The sequence below is a fragment of the Anolis carolinensis genome, chromosome 1 (genome assembly GCF_035594765.1).
Source record: "Anolis carolinensis isolate JA03-04 chromosome 1, rAnoCar3.1.pri, whole genome shotgun sequence".
Classification (NCBI taxonomy): domain Eukaryota; kingdom Metazoa; phylum Chordata; class Lepidosauria; order Squamata; family Dactyloidae; genus Anolis; species Anolis carolinensis.
In genome coordinates, this window is record NC_085841.1 from 210,846,151 (window position 1) to 210,865,029 (window position 18,879).

General features: G+C 37.1%; 1 protein-coding gene across 3 annotated transcripts in view; it reads right to left on the minus strand.

Moving 5' to 3' along the window:
* Positions 1–1,033: 1,033 nt before the first annotated feature.
* Positions 1,034–18,879, minus strand: part of tlk1 (tousled like kinase 1) — a 91,551-nt gene continuing 73,705 nt past the window's right edge. For all 3 annotated transcript variants that reach the window (XM_008118869.3, XM_016996677.2, XM_062964536.1), the window contains 11 exons: positions 15,145–15,333; positions 12,176–12,242; positions 11,497–11,594; positions 9,843–9,924; positions 8,279–8,370; positions 8,105–8,194; positions 7,567–7,736; positions 5,514–5,649; positions 4,921–5,032; positions 4,556–4,663; positions 1,034–2,821 (listed from right to left, as the gene is read on the minus strand). In XM_008118869.3, the coding sequence (XP_008117076.1) occupies positions 2,645–2,821; positions 4,556–4,663; positions 4,921–5,032; positions 5,514–5,649; positions 7,567–7,736; positions 8,105–8,194; positions 8,279–8,370; positions 9,843–9,924; positions 11,497–11,594; positions 12,176–12,242; positions 15,145–15,333 (1,321 nt within the window). In that variant the 3' untranslated portion in view covers positions 1,034–2,644. The remainder of the gene's footprint in view (positions 2,822–4,555; positions 4,664–4,920; positions 5,033–5,513; positions 5,650–7,566; positions 7,737–8,104; positions 8,195–8,278; positions 8,371–9,842; positions 9,925–11,496; positions 11,595–12,175; positions 12,243–15,144; positions 15,334–18,879) is intronic.

Sequence of the window (18,879 nt, forward strand, 5' to 3'; positions counted from 1 at the left end):
TCTATATTACATATAATATTACTAATAATATTACAGTATAGTGGTATAGTTCAATAAAGTAATATATAATGCTAATACAACATCATAAAACTGCCAGCAAAACACGCGGAAAGGAACGAGGAAGTACAGCCACTAGTGGACGGTGAAGCAACAGCTCCCCCCTGTGGTCGGAATCGTGAAGCTGGAAAAAAATGTTAAATGCCTCTGTGTCTGTCTATACTGTATGTTGTTTGTCTGTTGGCATTGAATGTTTGCCATATATGTGTTCATTGTAATACGCCCTGAGTCCCCTTCGGGGTGAGAAGGGCGGAATATAAATACTGTAAATAAATAAATAAAATAATATTGTGCTATGCTAATAATATAATATATTGTATGTACATATAATTTGTAAGCCACCCTGAGTCCCCTTTGGGGTGAAAAGGGTGTGATACAAATGTAGTAAATAAATGCAGTAAATAAATAAATACATTTTAGACATAGGCTCGCCCAAAGTCTACTTGAAGACTTGAAGGCACACAACAACAACAACCCTAATTAACTTGACTATCTCATTGGCCAGAAGCAGGAGCACACTTCCCATTGAAATCCTGATAAATGTATGTTGGTTAAAATTATTTTTATTTTTAAATATTGTATTGTTCTTTCATTGTTGTTGTTGTTTTTGCACTACAAATAAGACATGTGCAGTGTGCATCGGAATTTGTTTTGGTTTTTTTTTCAAATGATAATCCGGCCCCTCAACAGTCTGAAGGATTGTGGACCAGCCCTCGACTTAAAAAGTTTGAGGACCCCTGGTCCAGATGGTGGTGGAATCACAGCACCCACCATCCTTTTCAAGTAGCAATGTTGGCAAGGGAAGATAGGCTCTATAGCCCCACAATGTCTGCATAACCACAGGATTCTCATTGTTGTTCTAGGCAGTTCAACTAAAGAACAAATTGTGTTATTCTGGGGAAAGTGCTCCCTGCAATAGAAAGGATAATCATACTTAATGCTTTCCGCATTACAAAGCAATTAACTTGAAAAGTACTTGAAATTCCAACTGTCATTATTTTATTACTGTTTTGGCTACATTCTCTACAATTTCAGCAGCATCTTGAAGAGACAGTTAATGTACCCTTATATATACAATGAAAACAAAATGGCTTGCAACATCAGAAACAAGAGCCACAGTTTAACTGTACAATATTAAACAAAAAAAACCCCCAACAAAATGGATGGTAATACAGCCTCCCTTTTCTGCAACATGGACAAAGTTACATACAGGTATTGGGCATTATGAATGTGACAGTTAAAGGAAATCTTGTATGGGAGAGAGATACTGTATTCTGAAAAAAAAAAAGGATTCTACCATACAAGGCAGTTAGAAAATGTTTCACATTTGAAAATAATCTATACAAGCCACAAGAAACATCTCTTGAGAAGAACATCTTCCTACCTTGTAGACAGAACTTCCAGAAACCGAGAATAACCATAAACAACTTCTACATCTAGTATCAACGTGCTCCAGCTCAGGAAACTGACTTGAAGTGTACTGTATCGTTCCAACACTGATCGGTTTTACATGCCTTGATGGTTAATGAATTATCTACTTTCAGTCTCTCTAAGACGTACAGTTGACTTGCACCTTAAGGAGGTCATTTGATTTCTTCCTCTTTTTTTGCAAAAGCAAAAGCAACATCATTTAGCAGCAATTAAAAGCACCTTCAATGAGACTTAAAAAAAATACAATATCCAATTAGAAAAAGCCATACTTTAAACATTTGTACAGGAATAAGTTGCTGAAATTTTTAAAACAGAAAATATGACATCTGTACAATAAATTTACAATCGAGTTAGAAGGGAATTTGTCATTAACCTGCATAGAAACTTTGAACATGACCGCTTTGCTTTTGGTTACATACATGGCCTTTGTATATCCATCTGTAAAAGCCTGGGTAGCAGATATCAGTTGACAACACTGCTAAGTATCAAAATGCCATCTAAATAATTGAACTAGCTTATGCTACCTCACTGAAACTGCTATCTTTGTCCCTTTGGAAATACAGTAATTAAACCAACAAACAGTTTAAAAGATTTCTCTCTAGCCCCCAAAATACGAAATCACATCGATCCAAAGAAAGTAACATAGACAGTTGTGTCATTCAACTTGACTTTGGTTTTTGTAATATCAGCTCATTGGGAAGTTTCTTTTATTTCACTTGTTTTTTGTCGAGGCAAGGAGTTCTTCTTCTGTGCTCCAATTCTTTTCTTCGTCAGTCGAATAATGAAAAACTACCCTCCTTATTAGAACTCTCCAGTATCAACCAAAAATGTTTTAGGTATTAAAAAGATTATTTACAATGTCCCCCTCCCTATGAGCCCAAAACACACATTTTCTTCAGTCTTAAAAACACAGCACATCTGCAAGGAGGCAATCGGTAAGACTGTCCTTCAGTGTCTCCAATGTGAAAAGTCTGAAATAAATGTGTCCTTCTCAGACCATGATCCAGTTCCATCATAGAAAATGATAGTTGCAGAAAACACCATTGTCCAACGTGTCCTGCTGTGTAAAAACACTAACTGAAGGCTTTCAAACAAAAGTCCACGGCAGCAAAACTACAAGAAGGCATCGTACACCCCTGTTCTGTGCGGAGGCAATTCAGTAGGGAATAATGCTGGATATTGGTGCCGTTGGAGAGGCTGCTAGTCCAGTCATATGCAAGTTTCCTGAAGAATTTGATCTCCTCATATGGGGAAGGAGGTAAGGATCATTCGCCAACTGGTGGACATCAAACCGGTCCTCCTTGCGGTATGCCAAGCAACGTCTGATAAAGGCCTGGGGACAAAAATAAAAGAAAGAGAAAGATTTGCTATGATTCCTTGAAAATTATAGGCCACTGTTTGTATATATCAACATTTCAAGTGGAAAATTTGTACTCTATTAAGATTTGAAAAAGAAGCATTAAAATAGTTTTGTGGAATCCCCACAGACACTCACTAGAAATCAGCCACCCTCCTATATCACAGGAGGCATGAGTTGGATGAGCCCAGGTCATATTAGGTCTTAGGTTGTATTCCACAAATGGTCTGCAACAAGCTCTTACTTGAGTATAATGCGCCATCAAATGGAATGCACACCTCAGTTCTGAAGGTGTGCATTACAAAAAAGGATTTTCTGTCAAATGTGATGCGAGGTGCTAATGGCCGCAAAGAGGCTGGTAGGAAACCCTCTGACCTTCCCACCAGACCATTTGTGGTCATTATCAGATTACCACCAGCCTCTCACAGCCACCACTGCCTCTCCATCATCCGTCCCCAGCTGGGATCTCTTGCCCAACAGCGCAGGCAGGTTTAGATGTGCGATTGTAATGCACCATCAAATCTAATGCACACGTCAATTTTAGCAATATAATTTAGACAAAAAAGGTGAGCGTACCTCCTCAATTATCCACCCACTACATTAAAATATCTGTATTAATTTACAGACGGGCAGGCACTGACCTGAAGCACTTAAAACGGTTAATTTCCATAGTATCTAATCCCCCACACCGAAATATTATTAGCGGGGGGGGGGGGGGGGCAAGATTATAGTGATGCTTGAAAATACCTGCAGAATAAGAAGTGCTATTGCTTTCATGTCCAGAAGTTTTTTGTTTACAAAGTACACACCTTTAGAAAAGCTGGGAAATCAAAATCTGCTGCTGATCTTTTCAACAACCTAATTAATTTTACAATTTAATGGCTTTTTATTTTCAGCTTTCTGCCAATCCCTAGATACTTGTCTGTTCTACATTGATAACATGACATCATATTGTGAAAATCACTTCAAGGTCAAGTTGAAACCAATATTTTATAAACAGTTGATAATACTGTAATTCTTCAACTGTAAGACACCATCAGTTGTAAGACACATCCTAATTTGAGCACCAGCAACAAGAGCAAAAAATACATAAGATACACCTGTGATTTTAAGAGTAATTTTAGAGATGTTCATATAGGGGAAAAATCTGTCTTAGAAATTAAGAAATACAGTATAAAAAGTAGAAAGTTTTAAAATGTTACATATGAAGATATTGTCAGAAACAGACTGCCTTATCAACAGAATTTGACAGACCATGACAACTAGTGAAAATAGCAAAAACCTCAGATTTTATATAAATGCATATAACAAATATACACAGGTGAAATGCAGATTAAAATTAAATAAAAGTAGGTTGCATTTTTCATTTTTATTCTTTAGCATTTATTTCTCAATTTTGTCCTCTCAAAGGGTCTTGAGGCAAAAAAAATGTCACTCCTGGATCTGCCACAATTGTCCAGCCCACCTAAGGAAGAATGTACTGGGATGGATAGTAGGACAGAGATAAGACATTTTGAGATAAGCACTACTCAATGCAACATTTCAAAAAAGTCCAGGTCAAGAAGACCAGCACAAAAGTAGAGGTTGCTCCAAGCAAAAGTACATTTTATGTTATCTTTGATGGAACTTCTCAACCTTAATCAGGAACAAAATCCACCCTGATCCAGATTACATAGCATTCTATCAGAAGAGGTCATCTGAGTTTATTACCTTGGCTTCATTGCTTACAACAGGCTTCACTGGGAACTGCACTTCAGTAGCTTTTAATATTGTATTTTCTTGGAGTATATCCTGTTGTGACTGGTTATGACCAAATGGCTAAAGTGAAAAAGAAAAGATTCAGACCCTATGATGATAAATTAAATGTATTTTTTTTAAAAAAAAGAAGAATTAACAATATTTTAAATTATAAAATCATGCAGCCCCCCCACCCCAAATTGTAAATAGTGTTGGGAAACACTGGAATAATATTACCATTTATTCAGGCAATATATTCTTTCTAAAAACCGCACTAGAGATCTTTTAGGTAAACTTTAAAATACTGAAAAAAATTCACATTTAAAGATTTTATTTACCTTTCGACCATACAGACATTGAAAAAAGATTACTCCAACAGACCACACATCCACCTTGTTCGATATCTTTGGGGGTTCTTTGCCCACAACAAAGCACTCCGGTGGCAAATACCTGAATGAAAGGAAGGAACAGAAGGGTGAGGGAAGGAAAGCTAAATAGGGAAAGGGGGGGGGGGGAAAGTATTGACTACAAACACGGGTTTATTTCCAGTGCCTGTCTAGTTTTTTTGGAAGCATACAAGAGTAAAATAAACTCAGTCAAAGATACCAAAATACAAATTTGATGACAGGGAGCCCACATGAACATGTGCAATGTTTGTTTCTCATTGTACAAACATTGTAATCAATAAACATATGATAGAGACTACAAGTGGGAGAACTATCAAAAACTCCTAAGGATTTAATTTGCTGTGATTCCCATATGAAACTGTCAGAGTAAGAGCATGGCATGAGAGTGGAAGACCCAAACTCACACTTACGATCCAAGGTGAGACTTAACAAACAGCCTGAATGTAACCCAACATGCAAATAGGCTGAAGAAAGGGTAGAACTTTGAAGATTTTCTTAGGCAAATATGTAATAGTTAACATTACCAGTATGTCCCAGCTCCTTGTGAAGTTAGGTCCATCCCATCCACACCGTAACTATCATCATCCATTATTTTGGATAAGCCAAAGTCCGTTATTTTTATCTCTCCACATGCTGTTCCATCTACCAAAAGGATGTTTCCTATCCAGAGAGAAAGAGCTTCTTGAAAATAAGAAAAAGAAGTCTAGCACTTTAATATTTTAAAATCTTAATACAGGTTGAGCATCTCTTATATGGAATTCTGAAATCCAAAATACTCCAAACTTCAAAATTGTCCACAAGGGTGGCTGAGAGTGTCATCTTTGCTTTCTAAAGGTTCACTATATACAGCCTTTCTTGTTTCAGATCTATGTGACGCATACATGAATTTTAGGTTCAGACTTAGGTCCCTCCAATGTGTCTCATTATGTAAGTGTATGAAAATACAGGTAGAGGATAGAGATAGTAAAGTAAAAAAGGACAGGAAGGAACTCCCAGGATCCTTCCTAAAGGAAATTAAGTATTGGGAACTTTATGATATTTGAGGGGTCCATAATCTAACAAGGAAAGAGTATTCATACTATTCACATAGGCATGGCGCATCCTCAAGAACTGAATTGATATTTGGCACTAAGGAACTAGTGGGTAAAACAGAGAAGATCGAGTACCTAGAGTATTAGCCAACCATAATCCAAAATTAATGAAATTAAGAGTGGGATTAAAAAAAAAACAGAGCCTGGAGAATGAATATTTTGAAAATCAAATCACATAGGGAAAAATTAGAATGGGTATTAAGAATTACTTAAAGGACAAGGCTAAAGAAGGAATGAAAGAGGGAATAGTTTGGGAAACTGGAAAAGTAGTACAGTAGAGTTCCGGTTATTCAACATAAATGGGCAGGCCGAATGTCGGATAACCAGAACTGACAGATAATAGGGAGGCCCTATTATCCCTCTAGGCAAGCCAGTTTAGGAAAGCTCTGTGTGTGTTGCTGCCTAGCAATGCGCATGTGGCGCCTCCAAAGGGCCAAGGCTCGTCCCTACAGCGAGCACTTGGTTTAGAGAAGCGCCTCATGCGTGTTGCTGCCTAGCAACACGCATGGGGTGCCTTCAAAGGGCCGAGTGCTCACCAGAGGGACGAGGCTCATCCCTATGGCGAGCACTCGGTTTAGGGAAGCGGCCCGTGCGCGTTGCTGCCTAGCAATGTTCACGGGGCTCCTCCAAAGGGCCGGCCTGGCACATCAGATAATACGGTAGGTCAGATAACCAGAAGTGAGTTAACTGGAACTCTAATGTATGACCAATGTTTTATTGGTATTTTGCCTTATGCATTTTGTGCACTTCATAGATGTGTCAAATCATTGTGGACATGTAATAAAGCTAATCCAGCCTAGTTTTTGAAAGAGTTTCGGTACTAATGCCACTTAATGAGAAATGTAAAGAGAAAGGTTATTTTTAATAAAAAATACCTGTTATTCTATTTTAATTTTTCAAAATTTATCCATTTATTTTATCAGAAAGGAAATTACAAGATGTATTAAATAAATGCATTAAAAACAATTCTGGAATACACAAAAATAAAACTCACGGTGAATCATTTCTTGTGTAGTAAGTACAGACCAAACAATTGGTATTTTACAACTGTGTGCACATGACACAAGGAACCCAATACAATATTTTAAAACAATATGTATGTTTTAAATAAGGGTTTGAGCCATAATTTGAGGAATGACATGTTTAATAACAATGCTATTACTATTTTAAAGTATTTGCACTGATAATACAACTGACAAGAAAAAAAATGCAAGCAATGATCTTAAACTTCCAAAACAAATAAATGCAGCTGAATGTAGAAACAAATAAGAAATATAGAAAACACCAATGAAAGAGATCAAGAATACAGAATAATGAACCATACTACATAAAAAAACCCCCCACAACAACTGTGAAATTTGATTGGGACAGATTCAGGAAGGGGTCAGGAATTAGAGGTGGCTACACTACTAACAAGCCCAGAAAAATAAGCGGGTTTCACAGAGACAATATGTTGCGTCTGATGTGTCCAATAGTTCTGTTTTACCTGGTTTAAGATCATAATGGATTATAGGTGGCTTAATCTCATTGAGATATCGCAGTGCGTTTACTATTTGCATTACAATGGACCTGGCTTCTTTCTCAGTCATTAGTTTATGTTGCTTAAGATAGAAATCCAAGTCATTTCCTTCACAATACTCTAATACTGTACAAAACCTAAAAAAGGAAGAAAATAAAATTAGTTCCCCCCAAACCCCTATCAATGATTTGAAACATAGAATAAAAATATGATCATTAACGTAAAACAATATTCCTATAATTATGCATTCTTTAAAATGTAAAAAATGTTTATGATATTTTAAAATATCTACCAAGCAAGGCAGAACTACAAAATTTAAATTACACACACAGCTAAAGCGACTCAATGGGAATTTGCATTATTGTTGGCTTATTATTAAGCAATTGATACAATGGTCTATCTTACAGCAATTAGATTTATGGTATAATATTCAAACCAAATTCTCAAAGCATTAACTTAATCATATTTCTCTGTAAACATAAAAGATATCAGTCAGCAAACTTACGTATCTGTATCTAAGGAAAAGTAGTCATATAGCTTTACTATCCTTGGATGATCCAGTTCTTTGTGTATTCTATACTCTCTGCAGGCATGCCTAAAGAGAGAATGAATTGAAGACCACTAAAATATTATTTTATTTACTAAAGAGTTAAAAAGTGTTTGTTGAAATAACACATACTTATGATAGTTTTCTTTTTTCTCATCTCGCCAGCTTTTGTTAAGCTGATGTATCTTGACAGCAGCATATCTTTGTTCATAGAGATCAAAAGCCTGCAAGATCAATGAAAATGGTAGACGAAGCATGAGCCCCTTCCCCTTAAATGTGGGTTAAAGCTTCAAACAAAAACACTAAGCCACTCTTCACTATAACACTGTAGGAACGTGCCTTACATTGAGTCGAATAATGAAAACTATTTGACATTATTTCATTAACCATTACATTCTTCTCAAACTACTCAAGGAGTTGTTCAGCAAAGCCCCATCATTTCTACAATCTGAAATTTGAGAGATAAACAGGCCATCGCCTACTTGGAACATTTATCTCCAAGATAATAATTAGCAGCATATTTAGTATTCTAACATAATTCCTCTCAACATATTGTCAGATTTCTATTCTACAAACCTCAAATTGAGGTTTCGATCCCAGGGACTAGTCTAGTTTAAACTAAAACTCCTCCTTAGCTGCTCCAGTCTTACTATGGATCTATTCTTTGAAAAACCCTATCAATGCAGTTATTGCCACTTGTAAGCAATAACAAAAAGATCTGTCACTGAATAATGTAAGAGAGATGTACAACCAAACCTGAAAAATGAACACAAGTGTGTGTTCTGCATGGACATTAACACAATTACAATTACAATTATCTATTTTCTCAGTGAGCAACCTGTCTGCAAAATCTAGCTGTTGCCCTCTCCTGAAATTAAGCAAAAGGCTATCAGAAAAAGGGTCTTTTTGATAGTGGCATCCAAAATGGTATCGCTTTCTTGCAGATACTGCCAGCTGGTTTCTTCCTTACAATATTTTAGATATCTGTAAAGTATAGCTTCCAGCCTTTGTGAATGAATGGAAACACATATTCTTTTGTATTCATGGTGGATAAATAAATTTTACTGGCTGGGTTGTTATAAAACTATTTTGTTCATCATATGCATATTAATCAATAAAATAGATGCAATATTTGTATTCAGATATAATGCTAGGTTTAATTGTTTAATATGCAATTTTATCTATTTGAAATTACCATTTCAAATTTTTAATTGTTCTAAGTTGACTAAATTGATTTATTTGTATGCCACCCCGAGATCCTGTGATAAAGGAGCTATGGGCTCGGGCTGTGGCGCAGGCTGAAGAGCAGCTGCAATGAATCACTGCAATGAATCACTCTGACCAGGAGGTCATGAGTTCGAGGCCCACTCGGAGCCTATGTTTGTCTTGTCCTTGTTATATGTTAAAAGGCATTGAATGTTTGCCTATATGTGTAATGTGATCCGCCCTGAGTCCCCTTCGGGGTGAGAAGGGCAGAATATAAATGATGTAAATAAAAAATAAAAATAAAAGGTGGTGGGATATAAATGAGTCTGGACACACTGTATATATTAATGTTTTAGAGGAAAAGATACACATTTAAAATTCAATTTCTCTTTTGACATACTTGAAAATTTGGAAGCTTTCATTCTCATTCAGATTAACAGCATTTTAGTACGTACAGAATTAAAGTAATATATATAAAAGGGGACATTACCTTATATACTTCACTAAATCCACCTCGACCAAGTAAATGAAGCAACAAATACCGTTCATTTAACGTAGGGTGATCTTTGAACCTTAAAATATTAAAGTAAGAACACTGTTCACTAAAAAGCAAATGCAATATTTAATACTTATTACAATGAAAGAAGTTGGCCCCAAATCTTTGACAAAAAAGATATCATAGCATGTTGTAATTTACTTTGTAAAACATGGACATCAGTGTACAACTCAATAGGAGTTAGGGGCCAATATTAAAATAGGCTAAACTTCTTTGGGCCACTCCTCCCCCTCTCCCTCCATACTCAATGTTGATTGGCTGCAACTCTTCACATGACCATAAGTTCAACCCGCCCCTTTCTTCCTTCCCCCTCCCATCTTTTACAAAATAAGGAGGCATGGCCCGAACCTTCGATCTCTGCTTCCCTCTAATGTGAGGAGGTACAGCTGGTGCAAGTGACAGCCTCTTTGGGCTAACCAAAATTGTTGTGCAGGTCTGATATAAATAAATGATATATTTCCTGGTAAGTGACAGAAGCCACCAGTGCTTCTTTGTACTTCCCTTGATTCTAATGGTATCTAATGTTCCCCCTAGCATCTTTACTCACAGTATACAGCTGAAGTAGATATGGATTTTTTAAAAGTAAAACAGTATCACATGATAAAATGTTTCTTGGCAGCAGTCACTCAATCAAGCCACAGCAAAGGGAAATGGAAAGAGCAGTCAAAATGATCATTAACTTTAAGAATTAACTACTGAACTTGCTATTTGCCTCTTCTCTAACTGTCCTTTTTCATAGTCTTGAAGATTGCAGGCAGAGACAGTTACATTTATTGAACTAAGCTGATCTGGGGACTTTTTTTGTTTCAGGAGTGATATAGTTGGAACTCAATCACATCCTGCATAATGTTATAGTTCTCATTGAGGAAATAGATAGGCAGCAGGGAAAGCCCCTCTCCCACTGGCCTCTCTGTCTGCCTGTCACTCTATTCTCTCCCCCTACCACCTTTCTTGTTAGACTGATGCTTTTGATCTGCTAAACCACTGCTATTGCAGTATTACTTTTTAAATTCTTTTTTTTTTAAATTACCCCAACCAAAATAGATGTATCTATGCAGAATCCTTTATACAGAGACTCCTAGCTATATAAAAGTACAATGGATGAAATATATCATTTTAAAAACTGGACATTTCTTTGTAAATTATAGACTTTTTTAAAAAAGGCAACAAACTGGGTGATTACTATCTGTGAGCTTTCAAGACACATAGGATTTGATGTGTTTATTAAGGTGGGTGAGGTTGAGAGAAAAGATAACGGAGAATGGAATAAAGAGAAGGTGCAATGACTAGTTCAGTAAGAACTGATATGGTAAATATTTTTTTCTTAGTAAGTGAAATACACTGCAACATTCAAATGTAGGCTGACTTAAAACATCTTAATGTTGAAACGTCTTTGTCTTAAAAATTCCTGCAACATTTTTAAAACTGTCATGTGTTTTACTTGAGTAATACTGAAATCCCCAAAGTACTTTTACACAATCTTAATAAAATAAAATCCAGTTAAGAATGTACTGTGCATATTTTTGTGTCATCTTTACTCCAAAGGTAGAATTTACCAAAAATGCAAGATTAAAATCTACTTCCTTACTGTGAATTATCTTCATTGTTTATTCTTTTTAACTCTCGTATGTGGAGATTTCTAACTCTTTCCAGACGCTCAAGTTCAGCTTGTATTTCAGCTTCTTCCTGAAAATAAAAAAAAGAATGAACTTATATTCAGAAAGGAAGGTATTTTTATGCAGATAGAACTGGTGAAAGGTAACTAAGAAAGGTCTACCTGCAAAAGGTTGCCTCCAGCAGTGGCAATCTTTTAAAAGCTGAAACATTAGTTTTTGGTGGACCCCAACTCAAAGCAATCAAACACACAAGGCTTTGGGAAGCAAGGACAACAAAAGGGTTATAGCAGCAATTTTGCACCCTACAGTTAAGTGGCCTTTCTGGGCATGTAGACATACAGCGATCTTTTTACAGAAATCAAACATTACAACCCATTTTTTAAGATGGACAAAGTAGATGTGTAACTTTGGAAATCAATTGGTATGGCAAAATAATGTGTTTATGGCCCCAGTAATGATAAACCAATTATTTTTAAGACATCAGTAATTATAAAAAGGAACAATTTTTTTGGTAAAAAGTAAACAAATGTTGTTTTTCTAGACACACCTATGCTTATGGTAAAAAAAAAACAAAAACAGATTGTCACTGTAGAATAAATTCAATTAATTTCAATTTATTTGTATTACTACAACAGCAAAATTTAAACATACCTTTTTGAGATGTCCTAATCTTAGCTTGAAAATTTCTTCTTGTTCATGGTATTCTGCCAGTGTTAGCCTGCAAGAGTTAGCACTAATGATTAACTATTTTAAACTAAATCCAAAAATAATTGTTTTTTGTTTAAGCTAATAAGTAGAATGTGTCTAAATTGTGGATGAACTAAACAAATGTCTGAATCAAATCTAGACAATGCATTGGTCAACAAGACTTCTTAAACAAGGAAACAGAATACGTTCAGAATGAATTCCTTCTTGAAAGTGCAGTGTAAAAAGTATATACAGTGAAATCCTGTTAAATACAATGATGCAGCAAATTGGGGTCCCAAAAATGGCAAATGTTTGTTTTTTTGGATTCTTAAAAAATATTTTCAAGCAGTGGTAGGATGAATCCATGCATATAGTATCTGTAGATATGAAGAGTTGACTATACTATGTAGCTAAATACAGCATTACTGAATTTGATACTAATATTTGATACTAGCTTTAGTATTAATTAACTAGCTAATATCTATACTGTTACCCATTTAATATACCTGTGCTATTACAGCAATACACTCATCAAGTGGGCCCTTGCACCTTCTTCAGCAATAAAATGGATGATAAAGAGACAACACTGGTATAGCATTATCTGGCTGAGCATCACAGATGCAGCCAGTTTAAAATTGGCATTTGGTTCTGAAATCTCAGATGAACCTTGGCCCATGGTTGATTTCCTTGGTTTCTTCTACCCTTTTTTATCCTCAGCAAGTAGCAATGGTTGGAGAATCTGTATTCAAATATTTTCTTGGAGTTTCTTGGAGGGGATATCATTTTTAAAAATATAGAAATACTAGCTGTATCCAGCCATGCGTTGCTGTGGCCCAGTCTGGTTCAATGGGAAAGGATAGTGAAAGAGTAGGTTTCAGATATATGTGATTTCATAATGCTTGTGGGCAGGCAATATTTGTGGTGGTTCCATTGTCTATGGAGATTATCTGGTTTGGCGATTCTGGAATATGGAACATATTACTGTCAATGTGATAAACAATTAGTGTCCTGATGTAGACCACAGAATTCTAAAGATTGCCTCTAGTGTAAAGATAGATGGATGGATGGATGGATGTAGATCTCTTTCTTTCTCTGGCTTCCCCTTGGGGAGAATCATTGGGCATGCCCCCTGTGGTTTACTTGCTGGGAGAGGCCATAGGCGCCTCCCAGGGAGCGACCCCAATGTCTCCCTATTATTGAAAATCTGGCTAACAGTACTAAAAAACTCTAAAATCAGGACAGTAAATAAAGAACACCACTCAGAAAACAGAGGAATTCCAGACAGGAAGCAATCAGTGATAGCTAAAGCCTCCCAACAAAGGATTCCCCAGGCAGGAAGAAGACAGGCTTTGAAGCTACAAGGCTATTCAATGCTAATCAAGCTGGCCAACTGAAGCATTCACACTTGGCTCAAGAAGAAAAAAGATTTTTCTCTCACTCTGGACTCTCTCATGAAGTAAATACCAAAACCACTGAACCAAATCACACCAAATTTGGCCACAACAAATATAGTCATTCAATCAATATTCAATATTTGTCTTTCAATCAAATAAACCTAGAAATATAAAGTTCAAATAAAAGAAAACTGCCAAAAACACAAAGCTGAGGGGGCGGGGGGAGAATGATGAGGAAGAGCCGTTCTCCTCCGGGGCTGCCAGTCAGAAGGGTAGGCTCCACCCCCTTGAGGCCCCACCCACTTCGTGTCATAGCAACCCCCTCAGCCACAATGGTACCAAGGGAACAGGAAGGGTTTACTTAGGCTTCTTTCACACTGTCTATAAAATACAGGTTATCTAATTTAAATTGGATTATATGGCAGTGTAGACTCAAGGCCCTTCCACACAGCTATATAACCCAGAATGCCAAGGCAGATAATCCATAGTATCTGTTTTGAATTGGATTATCTTGAATCCACACTGCCATATAATCCAGTTCAGTGTGGATCTTATACAGCTGTGTAGAAGAGGCTTCATATAATCCAGTTCTAAGCAGATAATAGAAGATTATAAATATAATATATAATAATTACTGTGGTATAATAATACAGAACATTATAATCTCTAAAATCAGGACAGTAAATAAAGAACAACACTCTGAAAACAAGGGAATTCCAGACAGGAAAAAATCAGGGCCAGCTAACACCTCCCAACAAAGGATTCCCCCAGGGAGGAAGCAGCCAGGCTTTGAAGCTGAAAGGCCATTAAATGCTAATCAAGGTGACTAATTGCAGCATTCATACTTGCTTCTGACAGACAAGTTTTCTTTCTCCCACCCTGGACACAATTTCACAGGTATATAAATCCCACTTGCCTGGCTGCTTCCTATCAAGGAGAATCCATTGATGGCCAGCATGAATAGCACTGAATAGCCTTGCATCATCAAAGCCTGGCAAATCCTGTTTTCTGAGGGCCACAGCCTTTCATTTTGAGTATGTGCGTTCAAGCACTGCATATGGGTACTTCATCTATATATACAGTAGAAGGACAGAAAATATTGCAAAGAACAACACTCTGAAAACAGGGGAATTTCAGACATGAATCAGGGCCAGCTAACACCTCCCAACAAAAGATTCCCCCAGGGAGAAAGCAGCCAGGCTTTGAAGTTGAAAGGCTATTACATGCTAATCATTTGGCTAATTGCAACATTCATACTTGCCTCCAACAGACAAAAAAAAAGGAACAACCAGAAATATTGTATATCCACAAGCTTTAAGAAATAACATATACTAACTACCATCAATTCCTCAATACTTTATTTTCCATACCACCAGACTTTGCCACAGCAACGTGTGGCCTGGCACAGCTAATATATTATAATAAGATATAATAATTTAATAATAATAATATAATGTAATACACTTATATCCTGTCATTACAGATACTTTTTATCCTGCCTTTTATACATAAATAGCAAACAAATATTTGTGAACTTACAACTGTGGTAAATTGGGTCTAACAAATGGGTCATTTTCTGCTCCATTGACAGCTTTGTTTTTCCTCTGTTTAGGTTCTGAATTGGCAGAGGGTGCCTGAGAATTATTTGTAGATGGAGGTTTTCGCTTCGCAAGAAGTTTCCTTTGTCTCTCAATATCTTCTCTTTGTTGATTCACCCACTCTTGTTGCCTGCAAACCCAAAAATGCTGATTTCAGGATCTGTACTCTTTATAAAATCTTTCTGATCTGTGGATTCAAGTCAACCCTCTAAATGAACAGCAAAACTTCATTGTCTTACTCTGCCATTTCATATCATATCAATTTACTACAATATAAAATCGTAATTCTGCTTCAATCCCTCTCTCCCACTGAAGTTTTTTTTTTAAATTTAAGAAAGGAAGGGAAATACAATGGGCATCCAAGCATCTGAGGGCCTAAATGACCCTAAATGTAGACCTAAAGGCAGATATTAGTTCCAACTATTGAATCAAGGGAAACTTGGCAAGTGAACACTTATTGTAAGTTCTATAGATTAGGTAGATCCATTGTAGTTGAAATTGACCAATGAAAGTTAGAATATTAATGTAAATCTATACCAATCTAGGCATGTATAAAATTATTTCATAATTTTAAAACATACAAAAATAACCAATATATAAATAAATATATCATTAAAATATAAATCACACTTTTCAAGAGTCATTTAGAGCTGAAGTCCTTAGAAGGAGGGAAAAAACCAACTGATAGCGTCAATTGTGTTTCAGTCCTCCATCTGTTATAAAGTTGAAACTGACAAATGGATTTAAGATATGGTGACAATGAAATTATGGCTTATGCTGCTAAGTGGGTAGGTATTTCTTCCAGTGCTCATTTATAAATTTATATCATCAGGTAAGTTTCAAAAGCAAATCTTGTTTCAAACTGCAGTAAATAGAAGAGTCGTTAAAATGCCAGATATCATTGCTATAATTGTTCTCCATGCTATTCATTTTAATATTAAAATGAAATTTATCTCATTCAAAAATAGATTTAATTGGTAATATCATCAACCTCTATTTCAGATAAATGAATTTTTTTCTTAAATATATCCACTGTAATAGATTGCCACACACAAAATAAGTGGTTTTCAACCTTTGATCCCCAAGGTTTTTGGGACTTCATCTCCCACAATTCCTAACAGCTGGCAAACTGACTGGGGTTTCTGGGAGCTGAAGTCCAAAACATCTGGAGGACCAAAGTTTGGGAACCACTATACTAAATTATGATAAATTATTTTCTCCCCAAATCATTCTTTTCTGTGTATCTATATGGAATCCTAAAATCTTTGAACGTGAATAAGATTGCAAGAGGTAAATCAGAAGCCTCCAAAAACAAGTTTTCCACCATTTGACAGGAAATTATTGCAGTCTGCTATTCAAGAGCAATATGGTGCAACATGAATTTCAGGGATGGATGGGTTGCTTACCTGGAGCCATAGTTCTTCATCTGGTCCTCTGTGAACTCACACAAATGGGGTTATCTGCACAGTGCACCATTCAGAATCTTTTGGAGATATTATGTAAGTGTTTTAGCAGTAGCTTCTCCTCCACTCATTTCTGTGACCAGTACAGTTCCCACCCAATCCCTCAGTTCCCTGGACACTGAAGCAGCAGCCAAGAAGCTAATGAAAACAGAAGGGCAGATGTTGCGTGAGTTCACACATGACCACTTGAAGAATTAAAATAAATAATTATTCATTACAGTTACAGGTAAACAACTCATTGTTTTGCTTCATAGACGCTGTGACTTACACAAACGGGAGATAAGCGCCTTCATCACAGAAGGTGAAAGGGTTATGCATGACAGCTCTCGTGTATACAGCGTCAGCCCTGTACGTTGCATCAATTCTATAGTTGGAAATAAAGTCAAAGGCTGTGACCATGCTAGATGCTCTGCAAAAGTCCTCTAAAGCAATGGTTTCCAACCTTTTTGAGTCACGAAGCCCCTTAGGCCTAACCTGTGTTTTACAAATAAATGGCATTTAGGAGTAGTGTTACGAGGCAGAAAAGGGAATGCAAATTACAGAGCTGTCTAAACAATTGTGCAATGAAATTGTATTTAAAGTTTTTTGAAATGGACCATAATAACTCAATTTATTGTCAATGACCACCGAATACACGATATTGTCAAAACTTGGCCATACGTGGACTTCCAATAAGGTGTGCATGGTGGTCAGTTAGGTGCTCTGAGAACTCTTGGAGCACCAGTCTTTTCCCAGTGTCTGGTACAACGATAGCTCCCTCCCCACTGATTGATTGATGTTGGGGGGAACGCAGAGCCCACAGGTCACCAAACCAATGGTTGTGAGGACCCCTCTCCCCTCAAGGGAAGAGGTCCCGGGATCCAGACGCGGTGACCACAGGGCAAGTGAGACAGAGGAAAGAGATCCAGGACTCCGGCTGGGGATCCTGGGCTGACGGATGCCCCGCACTCATTTTAAACTTCAGGAAAAGAAGAAGAGCAAAGCAGCTCAACAAAAAGTTCCAACAAAATTATTCTCAATTATTGGGAAGTAGTACCATCCCAAAATAAACAAGAAGAAAGGAAAGGAAATCTGTCAAAAGGTTGGCTGATTCAACGGGAGATCAGCACCTCAAATTATCAAAAATTAATTAGTCTGAATCAGATCCCCAAACTAAACAAACAGATCAAACAAAAGTATCCCTTGGAAAAGGTAAAGGCGATACCCTGGGAAGTACTGAAGAGGTGACACTATTAGTAGAGAAACAACAAGCAAACTGACCTGGGGGGGGGGGGGGGGGAGCTTGTTTAGTCTACTGACCAGCTTCTTCAAAACAAGGGGAAGCAGAAGAGTCTGCCCACTGGAACACCAGAGAGAACAGCTAGAACGGAAGAAGGGAGGCGGGAAGCAAGTGACGAACCCAAAGAAGAGGGAAAAGGACGGACGAGTGGAAAAGGGAGCAGCAAGAGTCCCAAGGAAGGGCAAAAGAGAGAGACAGGAAGGAACCTCAAGGAAGGGCGGAAGAAGGTCAAGGAATCCTAAACGCCTCGCCTGAGAGGGAGCGGATATGCCGACACAGTGAAGGCGGAAGAGGAAGTAGCGAAAATCAACAAAGAGGGCGGAACAAAGAAGAAAGAAGACCCAGACTGCCAGCCCTTCCGGTAAAGAAAGGAAAGAAAAGGAGAAGGGAAGAGAGACGTGCTATCTAGAGAAACAGACCGAGAGAAACTCGAACAAGGAGAGGAGCCAAGAGAATGACAAACAGATAAACAAATATACGATGGATGGACTGACAGATGGAGATCTACGTGGAAAGAGGGATTACGAAGAACAGAACAGAAGAACAGAAGACTAGAAGACCAGAGGAACAGAAGAACAGAGGAATAGAAAGCTAGAAGATTAGAAGAGCAAAAGAATAGAAGAATTCACTACAGAAATAACAGGAGTAAATGAGTGAAGACGGGGGCGAGGAGGGTAAATATTAATAAAAGAGGACAACAAATAAATTATACATACCTCACCCCCACCCCTGAGAAAATAGGCCAAGCACCCTGAAAGAAACACAATCAGAAACACAAAAAGAATTGGAAAATAAAGCAAAATGACAACACCCAAATTTAAACAAGAAGAAAAGAAAAGATCCATATCTACTATAAGTACTATGAGGAGAAACTCTCTTCCAGAGGAGATAACCCTTAAAGATCACATGAGAAAAATCCAAAAAAATGCAGAAA